This window comes from Ictalurus punctatus, chromosome 8, assembly GCF_001660625.3.
Source record: "Ictalurus punctatus breed USDA103 chromosome 8, Coco_2.0, whole genome shotgun sequence".
In the NCBI taxonomy this organism is placed as follows: domain Eukaryota; kingdom Metazoa; phylum Chordata; class Actinopteri; order Siluriformes; family Ictaluridae; genus Ictalurus; species Ictalurus punctatus.
In genome coordinates, this window is record NC_030423.2 from 7,746,403 (window position 1) to 7,766,967 (window position 20,565).

The 20,565-nt window shown below is 38.6% G+C and overlaps 3 protein-coding genes across 4 annotated transcripts in view; 2 read left to right on the forward strand and 1 right to left on the reverse strand.

Annotated features, from left to right (window-relative positions):
* The window catches only part of tmem255a (transmembrane protein 255A), a 25,040-nt gene extending 20,510 nt beyond the window's left edge, over positions 1 to 4,530 (forward strand). For both annotated transcript variants that reach the window (XM_017474853.3, XM_017474854.3), the window contains 2 exons: positions 1 to 15; positions 2,925 to 4,530. The exon at positions 1 to 15 is cut by the window's left edge and continues 126 nt beyond it. In XM_017474853.3, coding sequence (XP_017330342.1) covers positions 1 to 15; positions 2,925 to 3,068 — 159 coding nt within the window. In that variant the 3' untranslated portion in view covers positions 3,069 to 4,530. The remainder of the gene's footprint in view (positions 16 to 2,924) is intronic.
* zbtb33 (zinc finger and BTB domain containing 33) lies at positions 4,467 to 11,343 on the reverse strand. Its single transcript, XM_017474858.3, has 2 exons — positions 11,173 to 11,343; positions 4,467 to 10,429 (listed from the first exon to the last, which is right to left on the reverse strand). The coding sequence occupies exon 2, from the start codon at positions 10,426 to 10,428 to the stop codon at positions 8,509 to 8,511; it is 1,920 nt and encodes a 639-aa protein (XP_017330347.1). The 5' UTR covers position 10,429; positions 11,173 to 11,343; the 3' UTR covers positions 4,467 to 8,508.
* A 4,518-nt stretch (positions 11,344 to 15,861) lies between these two features.
* nkap (NFKB activating protein) lies at positions 15,862 to 20,565 on the forward strand. The gene is made up of 8 exons (XM_017475091.3): positions 15,862 to 16,561; positions 17,035 to 17,115; positions 17,220 to 17,284; positions 17,733 to 17,825; positions 18,216 to 18,255; positions 18,470 to 18,655; positions 18,773 to 18,922; positions 20,136 to 20,565. The coding sequence occupies exons 1-8, from the start codon at positions 16,206 to 16,208 to the stop codon at positions 20,308 to 20,310; spliced, it is 1,146 nt and encodes a 381-aa protein (XP_017330580.1). The 5' UTR covers positions 15,862 to 16,205; the 3' UTR covers positions 20,311 to 20,565.

The window sequence follows — 20,565 nt, forward strand, 5'->3', positions numbered from 1 at the left end:
GCCTATGACCTTCAGGTAATCAGCATTGTCTTTGCACCATCTGATATTTGCTGCACGGTTGAGCAGGTTTGCTTAAAATAAGTACAGTACTTAGAGCAAAACTACTGCCAGCAAACAACTACTCGAGGCACTCTAGAGGCCCTGCAGTACAGTTTTTAACCTTGCCCATTCCCATTTAGCGACAACAAGGCATACATTTTAAGTTACATTTCCACAAATTATTTTCAGGAATTATGTCCTTTCCCCATATTTTTCATTACAGAAATGCATTTTATCTAAATTATTTCATGATAACTAAAAGGGCATGGTTAATGAGGTAATTGCACCTGAAGCTGGTGACTAGAAGTTCTGTAGTAGAGTCATGTCTTGTTTTATTGTAAACTGTTCTAGAAGACCCTCAGCAGAGAGTTGTTTACAGTATTTCTGTGATGTTGCTCATTTTGATGTTTAGACTAGCTCATTGTACTGATATTTTAACTAGAACTACAAAGTGAACGAACGAAGTGATGACATAAACCAAGGCAGCTAACACTAGCTACATTTCATAAGAATTTATTATTGACAGCAAGATCTTGAAGTAAATGAAAGTAAATAACGCTTAATATTTGGTTGCATATCCCCTACTTGCAATAACTACATCAAGCCTGCGATTCATTGACATCACCAAATTGTTGGTTTCTTCTTTTGTGATGCTTTTCCATGCTTTTACCGCAGCCTCTTTCAGTTGTTGTTTGATTTAGGGGGTTTCTTTCTTCAATCTCCTCTTCAGTTTTTACATTTTTCCCGATAAAGTCCTTTGTTGAGTTGGCAGTGTGTTTTGGATTATTGTTTTGCTGCATGAAGTTCCTACCAATTATTTTGGATGCAGACAAAATGTTCCTGTAAACTGCTGAATTCATACTGCTGCTACCATCATGAGTTACATCATCAATAAAGATTAGTGAGCCTGTTCCAGAAGCAGCCATGTAAGCAGAAGCATGACACTACCACCACCATGTTTCACAGATGAGCTTGTATGTTTTGGATCATGAGCAGATCCTTTCTTTAACCACACTTTGGACTTTCCTTCACTTTGTAGATGTTAATCTTGGTTCCAGAACCTTTATGGCTCATCTCTGTATTTCTTTGTGAATTCCAATCTGGCTCTCACATTCTTGTTGCTGATGAGTGGTTTGCATCTATGTATTGCCTCTATATTTCTGCTCTCAAAGTCCTCTTCAGATGGTGCATTTTGATACCTTCATCCCTGCCCAGTATAAAGTACAGATGATGTTGGTGATGTCATTGTTGGTTTTGGGGTTTTCTTCACAGCTCTCACATCAACTGTTGTTTTCCTTGGCTGACCCATTCAGTGTCTGTTTCTCAGTACACCAGTGGTTATTTTCTTCTTCAGCACATTCCAAATTATATTGGCTATGCCCAATGATTGTGTAATGCCATTGATTGATTTTCCCTCTTTTCTCAGCTTCAAAATGGCTTGCTTTTCTCCCATGATCTTCATGTTGACAGCTCCCTGATCTTCATGTTGGCTTATCCTTTTTAAATTTGCAGATGCAAATGCAGTCTTCACAGGTGAAACTGAAAGCTAAAATCAAGAGTAAGTGTTCAGAGGTATTTGTTGTTTAAGTAATCAATCTAACATGACACACCTGGGTAATAAGAAATACCTGTCAGTCACCTGTTCCAATATTTTTGCTCACCTACAATTCTGGTGGTCTGATACAAAATGTGCTATGTTCTGTGTCGTTTAACCCATCTACATATAAATAACAGGAAATAAAAGCTGAAATTCTAAATTCTCTTCTTATATTCATCTTTTGATCTCAAACCCAAATGGCTTCACTCTACAGTAAAAACAAATGAAAACGGCCTTAGTTTTGGAGGGAACGGTAGATGAAAATCATGAAGATCTGCGATTTCTTTCCTCAAAATGTTATGACTCAAAGCACAGAAAATGTTTTCATGGCAATGGTAAAATTAATGCATAGTCCAAAAGTATTGGAATGGCAAGGCCAATTCTTTTGATTTTCTAAACATTGAAGACACTTGGGTTTGAGATCAAAAGATGAAGATGAGTCAGTAGATCAGAATTTCAGCTTTCATTTCCTGATATTTACATCTAGATGTGTTACACCTTAGAAAATGGCACCTTTTGTTTGAACACACCCATTTTTCAAGTGATCAAAAATATTAGAACATGTAACTGACATGTGTTGTTGCTCAGGTGTGCCCTCTTAGATTGCTTGTTTAAACAATAATAGCTCTGAATATCTACTTTCGGTTTGAGTCCTGTGAATTTGCTAAAGGATAAACCAATATGAGGACCAGCTGTCTATTAGAGGAAACAAGCCATTTTAAACCTGAGAAAAAAGGGAAAATTGATCAGAGCCGCACAGAACAGTGCAAATGTCTTGGAGCAGTCACAAAATGCATTTTATGAGTTGCTCTTAGGAAAAGCTACAGCCATTCCAAACATCTTGTTATGGTAGTGGGATCTAAAGCATCAAACCCATCTCTGTTAAATTCCACTGTTTTGCAATTGTTGCTATAGTGAAAGCTTAAATGTCTGATTGTTGTACCACAGTCCAGCTAAGCTAGGCATACCTAGTCTTGTTTTAGTGATAAAACAAGATAATACTTCGTCAATTTTATTGTCCTCCCATCTGTATGCAACTGATAGAAATATTGTACTTTCAGGACCATAAGGCAATATAAAGGTTCTGTAGACTCGTACAATTCAGTCATGCAATACAGCAAACATAATTTCCATTAGATCTTTTCGTTTCAGTTGAGTCCATCATCGGAGAATAACTGAATCACCCATATTAGCATTTACATTCCATAGCAACACTGTTCTTCAATGCTAAAGCACTGTATACCAATGAATAAAATAAAGAAAGTACAATAATACTCTGTCATTTCAGGTCTCCAACATGTTCCCTGACTCTTCTGGCCTATCTGATGACTCACAGTCTGGAGCCAGTCACATGTGGCCCACTATGATCCCTCCACGCTATTCTCCTCCTTATTATCCACCTGATGATAAACCCCCTCCATACAGTCCTTAAGGGACACTACAAAGAACCATGGTAATACTGACAATATGCTCTAGGGGTTGAGGGAAAAATGTGCATACATACCTTAAAAACAGTTCCTGCTGTTGTGGAGGGTCACTGCAAAGCTGGAAGCAGATCACAGCTACAGTACAGAACCAGGATGTTCATCTCTACAGAGCAGATCTACGCAGTGATATTTCTGCAGTTGTCCAGTTTAGGTACACTAGGCAGCCTCACAACTCCATGCTATAACTAACATCAAGACTTTTTCACAAATATGCCTTAAAAGTGTCATTATGCTCCTGTCATGAGTCATGTCTATGAACTGTTTGGACACAGGGACTGCCACCATGCATCTCCCTCACTGTATTAACTGAATGTTTCCAAAGTGTTGGAGTGCTGTTTGATTTTTGTCTCACCTCAGCTGAAGAGGAATGAGGAGTCTTGTATGTATGTATTGTCTTGTTCATTTGCAGTTTGTTGTACCTGAATATAACTGTAAAACACAGTAACATAATCCTTCCGTGTCACTTCGGGCAGCTAGAGATAATCTTGTGGAGCCCAAAGCATACTTTCAGTATTCTGTCTAGGCAAGATGCAACATGGAAAAACGGTCATTTTATTTGGCACCTCACCCACGTACAAATCATTTGAATTGTGCAATCAATCATGTTATGTTCAATCACCTGCAGTGTAAATATCCTTTTCCTGGTTGTGAATAATCCTATTACAATGACTAAACAGAGGAAACAACTTGTAAGTGGAACATGCAGATAGATCCTTACATCACCTCTGACAGTTGTCTCAGGTTTGTAAATATGGAATTGCATCACATAGGAAGGTAGCTACAAATGAAATGTATCAGAACATGAACACTTGAGCTGCAGAATTCTTGGCAGGTCATTAAAACCAACTAACAAAAAAAAGTGATACTGTTACTGCAGTAACAATATAAACTACACATAATCTGTACACTTAAGCTATTTATATATGGCCTAGTATTACATGTTTGAAGTACAGGAACAGTTCATACTGCCTTCTCTTAGTATACATTTAATCATATCTTAAAAGGTGTCTATTCACTGTGATTAGTGAGGAGTCTCTAGCTTTATATGTACTTTGTTTTTGTTTGTTTTTTTTTAAGCAAATTGTACAACTTTGTACACAAAAATCTGTAAATGGCAGAAAAAATTTAGCAAGAATCACTGTTGAAAACATATTTTATGTGTATAAATATTACCTTTGTACTGTAGAGTTGGTGGTTTGAAACAAAAACAGACCAGACAATGTAGAATACCACCTTCTATATACTCAGTTATCAGACTTGCTATATTATTAAACTTAGCTAGACACCTCCATGAAGAATGAATGCTGGAGAAAAATGTTTACGTAATTGACAGCAATGAGAAATAAGTACTCTAAAGTTTTATTTCACATTGTACAGCACCTAATAAATATAGTTGAACAAAATAGAAACAATTAAATTGGTCTTTAGTAGAACAAAAATTTGTTAATATGCAAGATTAACAAATGTTAGAGCACTCACTTTATGAATGTGGCAATATTTAGTCACATGATCATCCTAGCAATCCAAACCATTACCTACTAACTAGAATACAATGGAATACATACATGTATATGTAAGAAGGAAATATAGAAAAACACATGGAAAAAAAAACAACAACAAATTACTCCTCCTGTTACACTTGGATAATGATCTGCTGAGTAGAGGCTCATCCACTTTACTTCATTAATTCACAATAATTCATTTTCATTCGTTACACTTTTGATGGAAATGACCACAGCCGTATATGGCCAGCATATAAATAAAAATGTACAATTTTACAAGTGCCATCTGCTAAATAATGGACATATTACTAACATTCACCAATGTCTTCTATCCTCCTCTGCAATCAAATCATAAATACAAAAATGTTTCTTTATGCTAGACAAGAAAACCAAGATTATCGTATAAAATGAATGGTCTCTGTAATGGAACAAGTGTATTATTGTTTTATAAATTATTGAATGATCATAATGAAAGACCCAAAACACAAACAATTTTGTTCATAGAATGTGTCAATGTCTCCAGCACTAAACTGTAATAATTAATCTTCTGCACATTTGTCCACGTTTTCTGTGTTGGCGTTATAATACATGGTCATTTGCAAACTTTATAAATGGTGTGCTCTCAGACTCATCATTAAGTTACTCAATCTAAACATTATCAAAGTTCCTCCAAGCTAGTAATACTGTAAAAGTGTTGAACATGATTGTGTAAAATGAATCTCACAATGCAAACTATGCCAAAATTGAAACTGAACTAAAAAGAACATCTGTACTCATTACCCTAACTCATACCATTTCCCCACTGATACCATTCATAATTTTTTTCCAGCAATTCAATACTTTCACAGCACTATGAAATGCTTTGTTTTCTTGATGTCATTTAGTTCTGACTTACTGCAATAAATGGCTTATTCGCATTAGGGCTGCAACAACTAATCGATAAAATCGATAATTAAAATAATCGACAATGAATTTCATTATGGATTAATTGGGTCTGTGACATCACTGTGGATATCCCCTGTCAGTGACGTCACTTCACGACGGTGAAAAACGCATTTCTATGAATAAAAGACATCTGAAAAACAGCGGAGGTCACAGCGTGAGCTGCTGTGGGAAAAGTGCACGATCCAGGTTGTCTTAAACATGATAATGTTTGTTATATTAAGCGCTTCAAACAACCTCGTGAGTGTATTAACGTGGCTTGTCGTGTTAGATGCTGCGACAGACGCGTGTACTGTTTAATGTGTTCCAGACATGTTTTCTTCAGCGCAGAAATTCAATTTTTACCTTTATATCCTTATCTGTAAATGTTAGAAATTCAAGCCAGTATTTCCATTTTACATAAAAGTCTCATCCTGACAGCGAGTGAGTCTCCGTTAAACGTCAATGAATGAGCGCAAATCCACGCATGTGTGTCAAACAGCGTGCAATAGAAAGGAAGCGCAATAACGCTGACTAAAATGTTCATTTTGATCAAATATGTTGTTTGATGCTATATTTAGAAAAAGTAATTGTGTTTTTTATGAGAGCAGTAACTAATGAAGTTATAACATGTAATTGTATATAAATGTAAGAAGTGTCATACATTTACAAAATAAAGTAACATGTTACTGTGTTCAGATGAGTGAATGTCTGTGTTACTGCAGATCATTCAACTTCTTATTTAGTTTGCGCTTTTGTTTTTCTTTTCTTTCTTTAGCATTTTTAATATGGTGATTTAACTTCTGCTTTAAAGCTTGTAGACAATCAGTTGTTTTTTTTGTTTTAAAAATATAATGTTAATATTTTTTAAAATCCTTTGCACAAGGTATAGCATAGCCCACATAGATACATTTAATATCTTTTGCACAATGTGGTGCAAATGAAGGACAACATTGGGCAGAATGTGAAATAACGTTTTTTTTCCCCGGAAACAATACAGAAAATAAAAATCAGTCTTTTAATCCACCCAATCGATTAATCGAAGAAATAATCAACAGATTATTCGATCATAATAGTCGTTAATTGCAGCCCTAATTTGCATGGTTTAAATAATATTCATACAATAAATGAATATCCAGTCTAATGTAGGGAAGAAAATAGCATCCCTCAATTACCACTGTCACTATTGTTTGTTTTGTTTTGATCAAGCCCACACTGTACTTTTAAAGTAAAAGTTCAAAGAAATTTGTTGTATGAGAAGTACTGCCAAAATTTAAAGCATTAGACAAACGTAACAGCTACAGAACAATTTCAAACACATGATTCTGACAAAGCCCCTGAACCCCATCTTGAATGGTAAACATACAGTCATGTGAAAAAAATAAGTACACCCCCATGGAAATTGTTGGCTTTTTGATATACCTGGACAATTAAACATTTGACACTCTTTGAAACAGAATTAATAAAGTTGATACACTATCAAATGACACAAAGTTGACATTTTGTAGTAATTTTCACAATTTAACAAAAAAAAACATCAGTCACACTGCAAAAGTAAGTACACCCCTACATTTATCACACTTTCAAATCCATAAAATTCTAATCAGGTTTTCATGATTGGGTACCAGTGATTAGACCCTGCTTAGGAAGTGCAGGTGTAATCTGTCTTATTTAAACTGGTCTCATATCTAGTGTCTGATGTTCCCTTTGTTATTGAGGTGTGTGGTGTCATCATTCAAAGATCTAAAAAGTTCTGTAAGGCCTTCAGAAAAAAAGGTTGTGGATGCTTAGGAGTCTGGCAAGGGATTTCAAAAGATCTCCAAATTATTTGAAATACATCATTCTACTGTAAGGAAAATAATCTACAAATGGCGCAGATTTCAAATGAGTGCCAAATGGCCAGTAAGTCTTGGTAGTAACTGCTAGTAAGTCTTGGTAGTAACTGTTGGTGTCAAAGTGCAAGCTTCTACAAGAGATTGCACAAATCTGACTTGCATGGGAGGCGTGCCTGGAAAAAGCCTTTGGAAGACTACAGTTTGCCAATGAGCATGTAGGCAAAGACCAGGCCTTTTGGAATCATGTTCTCTGGACAGATGAATCAAAGATAGGAGTTGTTTGATGACAGTAACAGCAGACATGTTTGGCTCAGACCAAAGACAGCTTTTGGGTAGCAGCACCTCATACCAACTGTGAAGCACAGTGGTGGAAATGTTAAGGTTTGGGGTTGCTTCATTGCCACAGGGACTGGACAACTTGCATTCATTGATTCAGCTATGAATTCTGCATCATATCAAAGAATGCTTGAAGATAATGTGAGGCCATCTGTACAACAGTTGAACAAAAAAATGGACCTTTCAACAGGATAATGTTCCTAAGCACACTTGCAAATCCACCAAGGAATGGCTCAAAAAGAAGAAATGGAGGGTTATGGAATGGACTAGTCAAAGCCTGGATTTGAATCCCATTGAAATGTTGTGGGGGGATTTGAAACAGGCAGTACATGCAAGAAAACCCTCAAACATCTTGCAACTGATAGAATATCAGTTGCAGCAAGCCTGGTGGGCAATTTTGCAAAATGCCTACAAGTTATTTCTGATAAAGGGGGCTATACTAGCTTCTAAGGCCAAGGGTGTACTTACTTTTCCACAGAAGAATATCACATCTATTGATATTTCTGTTGAATAAATATTTTAAAAGTATAATTTTCCTTGTGGTTTTGTTCAAGTATATAATCTTTATTAATAGGCACTGTTTCAAATGTTCAAATGTTTGCTTGTTCAAATATGTAAAAAAAAAAAAAAAAAAGCAACACTTTCCATGGGATGTATTTATTTTTTTCACACGACTATTTTGTGTTCAATTAACTTACTTACTTATCCAGTTGACTGAATTCAAGAAGATATTTCTTTAAACCTGGAACATTAAAAGGCACCATAGTACTCAGAATTGTGAACATGCCAGCTCAGTATGTTTCTGGTATGACAAATTCAAACTCTGTCGTGTTCTCTGCGTTCATTTGGTTTGCGGGTCGAGGAGGGACTTCGGGTCGTGAATGAGCCCCTGGTCGATTGTGTGCATCAGGCTCGACAAAGATGTCATTCCAGGTCAACATTTTGCTCTGACTGGAAGGGAGTTCCTGGTTTGTGAATTGTGGCCTGCCAGGGCTAACGTGCTGCACAATCCCATCTCCATTAATGAGCGGAATCCCCCCGGTCTCGCCCGAGACGAAAGAGTACGGCTTGAACTGCAGCGTTTTACATGGAAGTAAGCGGTACAAGTTATTGTCCGTGTCATCCTTCTCCTTCCTGCCTGAAGGGTCTTGATTGTGCATTTGCTTGCAATGTGATGACAACAATTGGTAGTTGAGGAACGTTTCACTACACAGTAAACACTGATACCTTCTCTCACCTGTGTGAGTGATCTCGTGTTTGGTTCTGTATTCAGCCAAAGCAAATACTTTGTCACAGTAATGACACGGGTACTTCCTCTCCCAGGAGTGTGTGTTAAAGTGCCGCCTAAGGCTTGTCAGGCACACATAGGGACGCTTGCACACAATGCACACATAAAAGGTCTTTCCGTCCATAATAAGTTCATAATGATCCTCTTGCTCCGATTTACCTTTTTTCTTACCTCGAGGCGAGCCGGTGGTCAGATTGCTTGCACCGTGCATTGAGGTCTGTGATTTTCGTCCAGGGGCAGGGCGAGCTTCTCCTTCACCCGAGTACTCTTTCACAGGAACAATGTCATAGGTGTTCTCCCCTATGTTGGCATAAACCTTACATCCTGATGACAGCGAATCGATTTCTGAGGCTTTGTCTAATGTAATTGTCTTCTTAGTCAAAGCAGCATCTAGCCCAGTTCCATTATTAGTGCTGAAGGTTGGCCTCACATCTGACAGTCTGATTTTGCCTGGCCGATCTGGTGACTGCTCCAACAAAACCGTCTTCTTCTGAACTCCAAGCACATCATTGGGTTCCATAGGCAGAGTGGTATTTAGAGAGGCAGGGGTATGACTGTTCACATGAGCTGGGGTAGCGGGTGCACTCTGTGTGGAGGATCTTGCATCGGAAACCATAACAGTATCAACGGTTTTTGGGGACATAGTAACAGCTGCAGGGATTGATTGGGCTTGTGGTTTGTCTTGGAATTTCTTTGGCACTTCACCTTCTGAAGGTAGCTTGCTCTCTTCATGTTGATCTTTTTCCCTTTCAGGATTCAGTTCTTCCTCATTTGTGCCTTTTTGCCTTTTAGGCTCTGGCCCTTCCTCCTCGTCCAAATCTATAACCTGAGATTGCTTTGTCTTCTGAGCTTTCGGCGCTTCCAGCTCCGAGACAAAAAGAACATCGTTGTCTTGATCATCTCTGTCAACACTGCCACTTACCATTTTGAATTCCTCGGCAGATAAAGAGAAGGATTCTGTGATGATCGGCATAATCAACACTCCGGTTTCATTTTTCTCAGCGGCATTAACATTGCTGGTGTCTCCTTCTTTTGACAAGCCAGGTAGTCCCTTGACTTGCGAAAGTGGGGTCGCGAGATTGGCAATGAACTTGACTCCTAAGATCTGGCCTGCGTTGATAAGATCTTCAAGCTTGTCGGAGCGAATTCGGTGGATTTTTGAGGTGTATATGTAATTCAGGACTTCTTCGAATATGTCTGCCTTGATAAAATTTAGCTCAATCACATGTCCTGCGACTGAAAAAAGCTGCCGAAAGTAAGTGCTAGATGCCGACAGCATTGTCTTGTGAGCCCTGAACTTGCGGTCCTGTACAATTATGGTCACATCACAGAATAATCCGTTGTTTCGCTGTTCACTGATGGCTTCTAGCACTGACACAGGAAACTGTGTGTCAGTTACAGATATCAGCTTTAATTTCGACATCCTGTGAAGCAAGCGGTGAAAACTTGGTGAGAAAAATAAAGTCATTCTTCCCTAAACAAACTATTTATTGCAGATAACATAAGAATATTTTAGAATATAATTATTCGATATCATTTCCACCACATGAAGTATAAAACCTGTCGCTGGTGGTCTGCATGTGCCGGGTTTCGGTAGCCAGAATAAACACTGTTTTTATAGAAGCATGTGATGCTATTGGTGGACTATAAAACGTGTAAAATTGTAGTTTCGTTAACAAAAAAAAAGAAAGTATATGCTAATGTGAAACAGACCTTTATAATTCTATTTGTATTAACGGGTCTAAACGCTGTTAATGCAGACCTTTTAGCTAACAAGCTAAACTGATGTGAAAGCAACAAAAAGGATCACAAGTAATTAATTTACGTGCAATGCAAGTTTCATGTCTGGTCGCTAAGCATTCAGGAAGTGCAGCATTAATAAGCGGGTATTTTCTAGGCTTATTGCAAACACGTGCCCGAAAGTATAAAATCACCAGATAATGCAGAAAGGGCTAAAAACATTAACTGACTTGCTAACGCTTGAATGTTCAGTTCATCTCCCCTGGTTCGGCGCCAGGTTGCGGCCTACGGTGCTAGCACAGCTAACCTAGCTAGCAGGGTGTGAAATGCCAAGCTAGCTAGGTTGACTTAGCTGTCATATTTATTAATGGAAGAAAACATCACAGGTCTGTAAAATATGAATATTTAGTGATGCTTAATTGTGTACCTGCAGTGCGAAGCGTCTGTATCCAGGCTTCTGTTTTTTAAATTAAAAAAAACACACAATGCTGGTTTGTGGCAGCAGACAACAAAAAGTCTGTTGTTGGAGCTGAAGGAAAGGCTGCGACTCTCTGTATAACCAACAGGAGTCGCAGAATCATCTGTCTGCTCAATCAAACGGCATGCAGTGAATAATGACCATCAGTGATGTACACATCTCTCCCATGTCTGTCATATTTATAAACGCTTTAAGTAACCAGTGCATTTGATACCTTACTTTGCCCGTATTTTATCTAACTGAATGTGATTTTGCATTCATTACTAGCCGTTAATCCACGTGACCAAGTATTCGCATAAACTGAATTGAAAACTACTGCACAAGTAGGATTTAGCTGGAATGGACCTCATCCTAAAACTTTTTCAAGCTCACAGCACGTTATGACACCATCTTGACGCAACTACCCGCGTGCGTTTGTTTTCAATTAGGGTTGCCAGGTCTGCGCGTTAAAGGCAACCCAAAAGGGAGATCCGCAGTCAAATGAGCTGGGTAGAGACACTGCAGATATACAGTGCCTCCAGAAAGTCCATCCATCCATCCATTTTCTATACCGCTTATCCTTCCTTCAGGGTTATGGGGAAACCTATCCCAGGAAAAATCGGGCACAAGGCTGGGTACACCCTGGACAGGGTGCCAATCCATCAGGGCACAATCACATACACATTCATACACTACAGACACTTTGGACATGCCAATCAGCCTACCATGCAAAGCCTACCTTTGGACATGCCAATCAGCCTGCCTGGGGGAGGAAACCGGAGTACCCGGAGGAAACCCCGGCAGCACGGGGAGAACATGCAAACTCCGCACACACGGGGCCACAGTGGAAATCGAGCCCCTGACCCTGGAGGTGTGAACGTGCTAACCACTAAGCCACCGTGCATTACAGAAAGTCTTCATGTATTAATGGTGGTAGCATCATGCTTTTCAGCAGGAGGAACTGTCCAGCAGGTCAATGAGCCAAAGCACAGGGAAGAAACTACAAAGGAATGGCTGAAAAAGAGAGAAAGAGAGAGAAACCTGGGTTTGTGATTTGGAATGGCTGAGTCAAAGCCAAGACTTTAATCCATCTGAAAACCTGTGGCATGACCTGAAAATTGCAAATGGCAAATGCGCAAAGCTCATAGAGACACGTCTGAGGAAAAAGTAGCATCTGTAATTGCTGTAAATCATTCACACTGAGGTGAATATTTATATATGTAAATTCTTTCTGGGGACTTTATGTATATTTTTCACTAAAGACCTAAAATGATCTCATATTACTAGGCTATAACATACCCACAGTGAAGCATGGTGGTGGCCCCATCATGCCATTCAACAACTGCTGCATCCACAAAGCCATCAGTATTGCAGACGACCCCTCTCACCCTTTTCATGGACTGTTCACCCTCCTGCCACCTGGCAGAAGGTACAGGAGCATCCGTGCCTCCACCAGCAGACTCCACAACAGTTCCTTCCCTGAGGCAGTCAGATTACTCAACACCCGGCTGCCTCCCAACACTCACCTGGGCTAGTTGAACACCTAACCCAGTAAGACTCATACCACTGCACATGCACTAACCCATTAAGATTCAGTACTACTGCACACTGCACTTTACATACAGTAGCTGCATCAGTCACTTTATTCTATGGAACTTGTTTTTGCTGCCAGTATTGCTGCTATACTTGTGCTGCTACTTTACAAAATAGCTACAGTCCATGTTTACAATTACAGTCCATGTTCTGTATATCTATTGTCTCATGTATTTATTGTTTTGCACTCGTCTCACACTGTTGTGTATTTGCACTTTATGTAGTCTTGTGTACTGTTCCTTGTTGCACTATGGTCCTGAAGAAACAGCATTTTGTTCTAATGTATACAAGTTATATAGAGGAATGACAATAAAACCCCACTTGACTTGACTTGACGATGCTTTATGGTTACTTTTCATCAGTCAGAGCTGGGGCTTTTATCAAGGTGGAGGGAATCATGAATAGCTCCAAATAGCAGTTGATTTTAGTGCAAAACATTCAAATAAGCTTAAGATGAAAAAGAATTGCACCTTTCAGCACAACAGTGACTGAAAGCATACATCCCAAATCAACAAAAGAATGGCTTTGCCAAAAGAAGATCAATGTTTTGGAATGACCTATCCAGAGACCAGACCTGAATCCAAGTACAAAAAAAAAAATCTTTGGGGATGACCTAAAGTGGGCTGTGCAAAAGAGATGCCCTTACAATTAGACGGATCTAGAATGTTTTTGCAAGAAAGAGTTTGGACATATTGCTAAATCAAGATGTGCCATGCTGATAGGCTCTTACCCATAAAGACTGAGTGATGTAATAAATTCAAAAGGTTCTCCAACAAAGTATTAGCTTAGGGGTTTGCAGTCTAATGCAACTAGGTTGTTGTTGTTGTTGTTTTTTCCCTAAAAAAGTTTCTGATTGTTTTTCACTTTATTTGTATACTTTACAATTTCACATTAAAGGTGAGAAAAGATCTGACATGATTTATCTTAGTGTCATTTTTTACTTCACAAAAACCTGCTATTATAACAGGGTTGTGTAGACTTTTCATATCCACTGTAAATGATCTTAAATTAAGAATAATCATGAGATTCCTATCCCTGATCCTGGAGTACCCCCTTTACCTGCTCTGACACAGACACAAACATTAAAGGGTTAAAGTCAGGAAGGGCTGTTAATTAGCTGATTATTTGTTTTAGAGTAAGGAAAACACTAAACTGTGAGGACAAGTTGGAATCTGTGGTATACATCAATTTACTGAAACAAAACATAGACTTTGTTCAGACACTACTGACTGCAATTCTTCAGTAACTGGGTTGCCAAATCTGCCAAAAGCAACATAATGTCACTTCAAAATCAAACCAGACCTGTACAAAAGTTTCCTGACATTGCCTTCTTACAGCTGAAAAAAATGTTGACTCAAAATCAAAATTTTCAAGGCTATCATGACCATTACTGCAAAATATGTTGTGATATTCAAATGTAAGGTCATACAGTAGCGTGAATTATTGGGATATCTGGTCAACTTCATGGGACTGTTATTCTTAGTAGCATTTATTGTCTGGCCTTACAGGTGAAAGTCAAAAGTTTTGTTACTAAGCCCTTGCTGTGGAAGTGCTTGATAGGAATAACATGACTTACTTAATATAACTTAATCAAACATGAAGCTGACCCCCAAAATCTTGAGGCATGAAAAATGACACACTTTGGATTGCCCCCCCCAAAGTTATTAAGTTGTGATTACTAATTTATTCCACATATTTATTATGCATATATACATATGCTACTGTAACAAAGTAAGCATGAAGTTTGTTCACATCATGCACAGATTTTTGTAATTTAACAATTTTCAAGATGTCCCAAATTACAAAACATGGTTTGGTCATTTGAGACAACAGGTGAAAGAATATAATGGACGGATGAACTGATTCATGAATTTTGACAACTATGGTTAAATAATACAATGATTAATTTTATGAGCCTTAAATAGTTTTTGTGAAACATCATAATAAACAGGGTATAAAGTAGACTACGGAGAGAAAAAAAATTCCGTATTATTAGATATTGTTGTAAATACATAATTGCTGTGAGAATGAGAAGACCAATTAACAGACAAATCAACAGTGATACCAGAAGGAACAGCTTTGAGCAATGTTAAATAATTTTTTTTAGCACAAGTGAAGTTATACTTTTGAGTAAGGATGTTCCCTATCTCATCCATTAGGTGTGTGACAGAGCAAACACCTTGTTCCACAAAATCATGAACAAAATACAGATTTTATTTTAAAGAGAATCAATCTATTTCTCCACAATGAACAGCTGTGTGGTGAAAAAAATTGTGCTTATATATTAATGTCCAATTTTGTACCGGACTGTGAAAAGAACCTTGACATATAATTTACAAGGTTAAAAATCACATTTCAAAAGAAGCTCAACACCCAAAAATCCTCAAAAACTTTACTAAGTGGTTTGAACCAGATCAACTGTCATTTCCTAAGAAATGTCTGGAACCACTTCATTTTATTGTTTATTGCATGGCCTTAAAGTCAATTACATTCAATCTACCCTCAATAACAGGTTTTACAATGTTTCCCTTTCTAATATAATTTTATTCTTCCAAATGAAATTATACTGAATTTGATTAATATTCCTTAATATTATGTCAGAGATAATCCCTTTGTAACCATCTATTCAAAACATTTTCGTAATTTTACTATATTGTCCATTCTGTTTGTCACAGAGCAGAAATTTGTCTGTCACTGGTATCATACATATAACCATTAATACATCTACATAAATGCTTACACATTGACACAAACACAGACTTAAATACAATTACACTCACTACATAATCCTTAAACACATTTCCAAACACCCCACAAAAAATCACAGCTTTTTAACTAGAACAGCTAAAATTAGCCACTTTAATATAAGTGTTTCGCAATTCGCATTATGCCAGAAAATGCTAGATTCGGTGTTAAAACCTTTTCTGTGATTCAAGACGCAACCAATGTTTTTTTTTTTGTTTTGTTTTGTTTTAGCGAAAGCGACTTCCGGTAGAATAAACAGCGGAAGTAAAGTAAATTATGACGCATTTCCGCCGGGAAAACGCGAACCTAGTATCGATGTAGGGTTCAAACTGTAGGGGGCGATATTACAAATTTAGCACAACTCTCGACATGGCGACGTAAATAACAGTTAGACTTTTTTTTGTTCGAAAGCGTTTATTTTAGATCCACGGATTAATGATTGGTTTTTGTTTTACGGCTCGGACAGTGTGTTAACACAGTCTGAACTGTAAATCCATTTTCGGCCGCTCTGAGGATCTAAAGCCACAGCTAGTTCCTCTGAGGTTTGGTGTTGACGGTTTCAGCGCACGCATTAATGTAAACGAGGAATTATTTATCTCAGAAAGTAGCACTTAAAGTGTGTACTAAAAGAAAGCGAGTGTTTAAACACAGCAAAGCGCTTAACGATGCCCGAGCTCAACGGCAAAAGTTCGGAGGCCAGTAGCCCGAGAAAGCGCCGCCGGAGCCGCTCGAGCAGCGGAAGTGCGCGGAGTCGCTCGCGGGAGCGCGTGTCGAGTCCTGCGGCCGATAACCACAGACACAACAGGACCGATGAGCGGAAGACGAAATGGTCCGATAACAAAGAGAAGAGCCGGAACCGCTTCCGGATGGGCGGCTCGCGCAGTCGGTCCAGATCGAGAGAACGAGAGAAGTTGGCCTGGGCTGACGAGCGGGACCAAAGACACTATGCGGGATCGAGATCCGATTACTACGACAAGAGAGACGATATCCAAAGGCAAAGACAAGAAGCCTTCATCGCCAGGTAATATCTGACTTAGTAGTCAGACTTATACAATCACTAAAATAGAGTTACTGATGACTTTAGATAAGGTTGTGTCACGTGTTGTTTTTTTTGTTTGTTTTTTTTTAAATCCTATGTAACACGTGACAATGTTTATTATTATTATTATTATTATTATTATTATTGTTATGGGACAGTGGTGGCTTGACGGTTAAGGCTCTGGGTTACTGATCGGAAGGTCGGGGGTTCAAGCCCCAGCACTGCCACTGTTGGGCCCTTGAGCAAGGCCCTTAACCCTCTCTGCTCCAGGGGTATTATCATGATAATTATCATTATCTCTGCTCCAGGGGTAGTATCATGGCTGACCCTGCACTCTGACCCCAGCTTCCTATAACATCCTGGGATATGTGGGGGAGAATATCACTGTGCTGTAATGTATATGTGACAAATAAAGACGCATTATTATTATTATTATTATTATTATTATTATTCAGACGCTTGCAAGAGCGTGAGAGAATCGGTGAGCTGGGATGTCCTGAGGTCTGGGGCTATTCACCAAGAGTCCGAGACCCTGAGTAAGTATGAGTTAAAGTTTGGATGTGAAGTATGCTACCTGATCTCCAACAGCAGTGTGTGAGAGCTGTATGTGCTTAAATTATTGGTGTTTTCCTCCCAACAGTTCAGATGAACACACTCCAGTTGAAGAGGATGTGAAGAACAGCAGCTCTGAGACAAGTTCAGAAGGTGTGGTGATTTACATTAACATCTGTGTGTGCTTGTTAAAGCTGTGGGCTTTGTGTGTGTGTGTGTGTTACAACATGTGATGGTCCTGAGTGTCACCCTGGGTTTGAAATGTCCATTTGAAAAATCCCACCTTGCATACACCAGTTCTGATGCCTCCTACATCATCACATTAAAAAAAACACTTTAAAAGTTAAAGTGTGGCTTCACACAGAGCTGCTGGCATCATATCATGGAGGAGCTTTTCCCCTTCAACAACTTTCCCTTTTTTATTTGTTGGCTCACAGTGAGCCTTACAGACAACCTTACTCTGCAGACCTGCACAAGCAGTGCTCTGACAGATCCTAACAGAACTCTTAAACTGTTTCATGGTGATGGCTAATGATCATGGCTGATGAAGTAAATTGATTTAAAGAGTACTGTTGTTGATTCCTCAATTTCTTATTTACAGAGGAAAAGAAGAAGAAGAAAAAGAAACGAAAATCGAAAAAAAAGAAAAGTCGCAAGCACTCAGAGGACACAGAATCAGAAAGTGACTCAGAAGGTCAGTCTGTTTTGCTTTATTCAACCATTAATCTGAATTGCTTTCCTACTCCCAGTATACTGTATTATATCCAGTATGGCTAAAAGTTACACATTCATACAAGCATGCATAAATCAGTCCTGCATGTGTGCTAGAGCATGAGATTTCCTAACCCTAACATGCCATTACCAACTCTTGTAAGATGATTGTTAATAATCAGCTGGTGAGCTAGATGAGGTGTGCTGGGAAACTTGGAAAAGTTTTTGGAGTGGCACTGGAGTTGAGTGACCCCGATATAGTGTCTTACATGTCAAATGGGGAGACATTTTTGACTGAGCCTCTGTTTTAATCAGACCAGCCATGATATACAAACAGTTATGTTTTTTTGTTTGTTGTTGCTGCTGTTTACAGAAGAGGTCAAGAAGAAGAAGAAAAAGAAGAAAAGTAAAAGGTCAGTGAGAATCTCTTCTTAATGTATGTTTCTATTGTATAATTTCCCCTTCTAAGACATCAAATTCAAAAGACATCTAAAGGCTTTGGTAAATAGCTGATAAGATTAATCAAGTGTGTGTAAGAAGGTAAAATGCTACACTGTGCTGTGGCTCTCTGGAAACCCCTTGCCCTAAGTAACGACGTCCACTTCTAATGTATATTTATTATCTCAGGAAGAAATCAAAGAAGAAGAAGGCTAAAAAGAGCCGCAAAGAGTCAAGCAGTTCCAGCAGTGATCAGTCCGCAGAGGAAGATGATGATCTGGGAGAACTGTGGGTTGAGAAAACTCGTCTTGATGATAATGTGGTTGGACCTGAAGCTCCTCTAACTCACATGGCCCAGGATGATAAACCATTAGAGTGAGTATTTGTATTTGTATATTACTCATAAGGTTATTATTGTACAGTACACTGCTGCTGAATATCATTATTGTCTGGAGTTTAATGAAGCTTTCCTCCCTGTCCCTGCTTTTATAGTTTTGGCCATGCTCTGTTACCCGGTGAAGGTGCTGCCATGGCAGAGTACGTAAAAGCAGGCAAGCGTATTCCAAGGAGAGGTGAAATTGGCCTTACCAGTGATGAAATTGCGGACTTTGAGAAATCAGGCTATGTGATGAGCGGAAGCAGGTATGTGGGCTTAGGTTTAACAACATACACTCAAAGTAATACACATAGGCTGTGTTCACACAGCAGGCAAAAGTGGCCCAAATCCGATTTTTTTTGTTAGGCTGTTCACATTTTTTCAATGTGGCCCATATCTGACATTAGTCTGAACAGATCACATTCTTAAACTGCACCACATGCGCAAAGGAGCAGTGGAAACGTTTAAATTTCCTTTGGCGCTGTAGCCAGGTATTCCTATGGCCGTGTTCGGCCATTTCTTTTGCGATCTCTTCAAACATGGAGTAGTTGGGATATGTGCTTTCTAATTTTGCTTGTACAGCATCATCACCCCAAATGTTTATGAAGTCTGTTACCTCACCATCCCACCACTGAAATCCTCCTTCACTGTTATCCTCCATTTTTCTTTCCTGGTAGCATAAAATTATTACAAATGTCAAGTTTGACTGACATAAAAGTCGCATGAATTCTCAGCACGTTGCATTGCAAATTATGAAAAAAAGCAGCAAGAAAATGTACAAATTTTGGCCATAACAATCACAAAATAACTGTGAAATCCTGTACGGACTGAGATGCATAGCTGATGCATAAATACACTCATTAGTGCATAAAGACAGGGCCACCATTACCACACGTAGGCTAACTGGGCAACCGCCTATGGGTGGCACTTTCTTCCTTTACTGCCTGCTCTCACAACCCCATATAAACCTGTACAATTTTTACTGCCCCCGAGAGTATTTGTGACATACACATGCTGACTCTTTCTATAAAGCTGACATTCTTAATTGAATTGCGCAAAAAGCATATTAGATTTATTTTGGATTAAGAAAATTTTTTAAAGCATTTCTTGTGCTGTTGCTGGCATCATTCACTAACTGTCTAGCAGCTTTGCGATGAAATGTTGAATGATCCAGGTAAATAACCACCAATAATCAAGCACTGTGAGACATCTTGATGATACACAGAGAGGACTTTATCATCATTGATAAATTGGTTACTGTTTTTCATTTGATGATTTCTGACCTAGGGTCCAGCACTGTAGTCCATCAGCAATGCTACACTAGTGTTTGTGCATACGTGCCTGTTTTTTTGTTGTGTTTTTTAGTCGTCTGTTTCTCCTGCAGTGACAGCCTTCATGATGCAGTTCAGAGCTTCATTAAGATGCATTGTTTAGGGTTTGTTCTGTTTAATGACTCTTTAATGCTTGATAACCCCACAGACATCGGCGTATGGAGGCTGTGCGTCTGAGAAAGGAAAACCAGATCTACAGTGCTGATGAAAAGAGAGCCCTTGCCTCCTTCAACCAGGAAGAAAGGAGAAAGAGAGAAAGTAAAATCCTTTCCAGTTTCAGGGAAATGGTGTACAGAAAGACTAAGGGAAAAGAAGAGAAGTAGAATGTTAAAAGCAGTGCTAAAATCCCAGCTCTGGGTTTCATTGTATTATAATTTAGTAGGAATGTCATAGTTCTTAATGTGCAAAATTTACTGAGGAAGTCATTTATCAACCTTTTGCTGTGTTTTATTTTCTCCTCTTGATTAAAAAAAAGCTTTGAGTCTGAAGATTATCTATTGTATTAATATTCATAGAGCCATGTAAACATTCAGTCTAGATTTAAAATGTATAAATAAATACACTGAAAACACATCAAA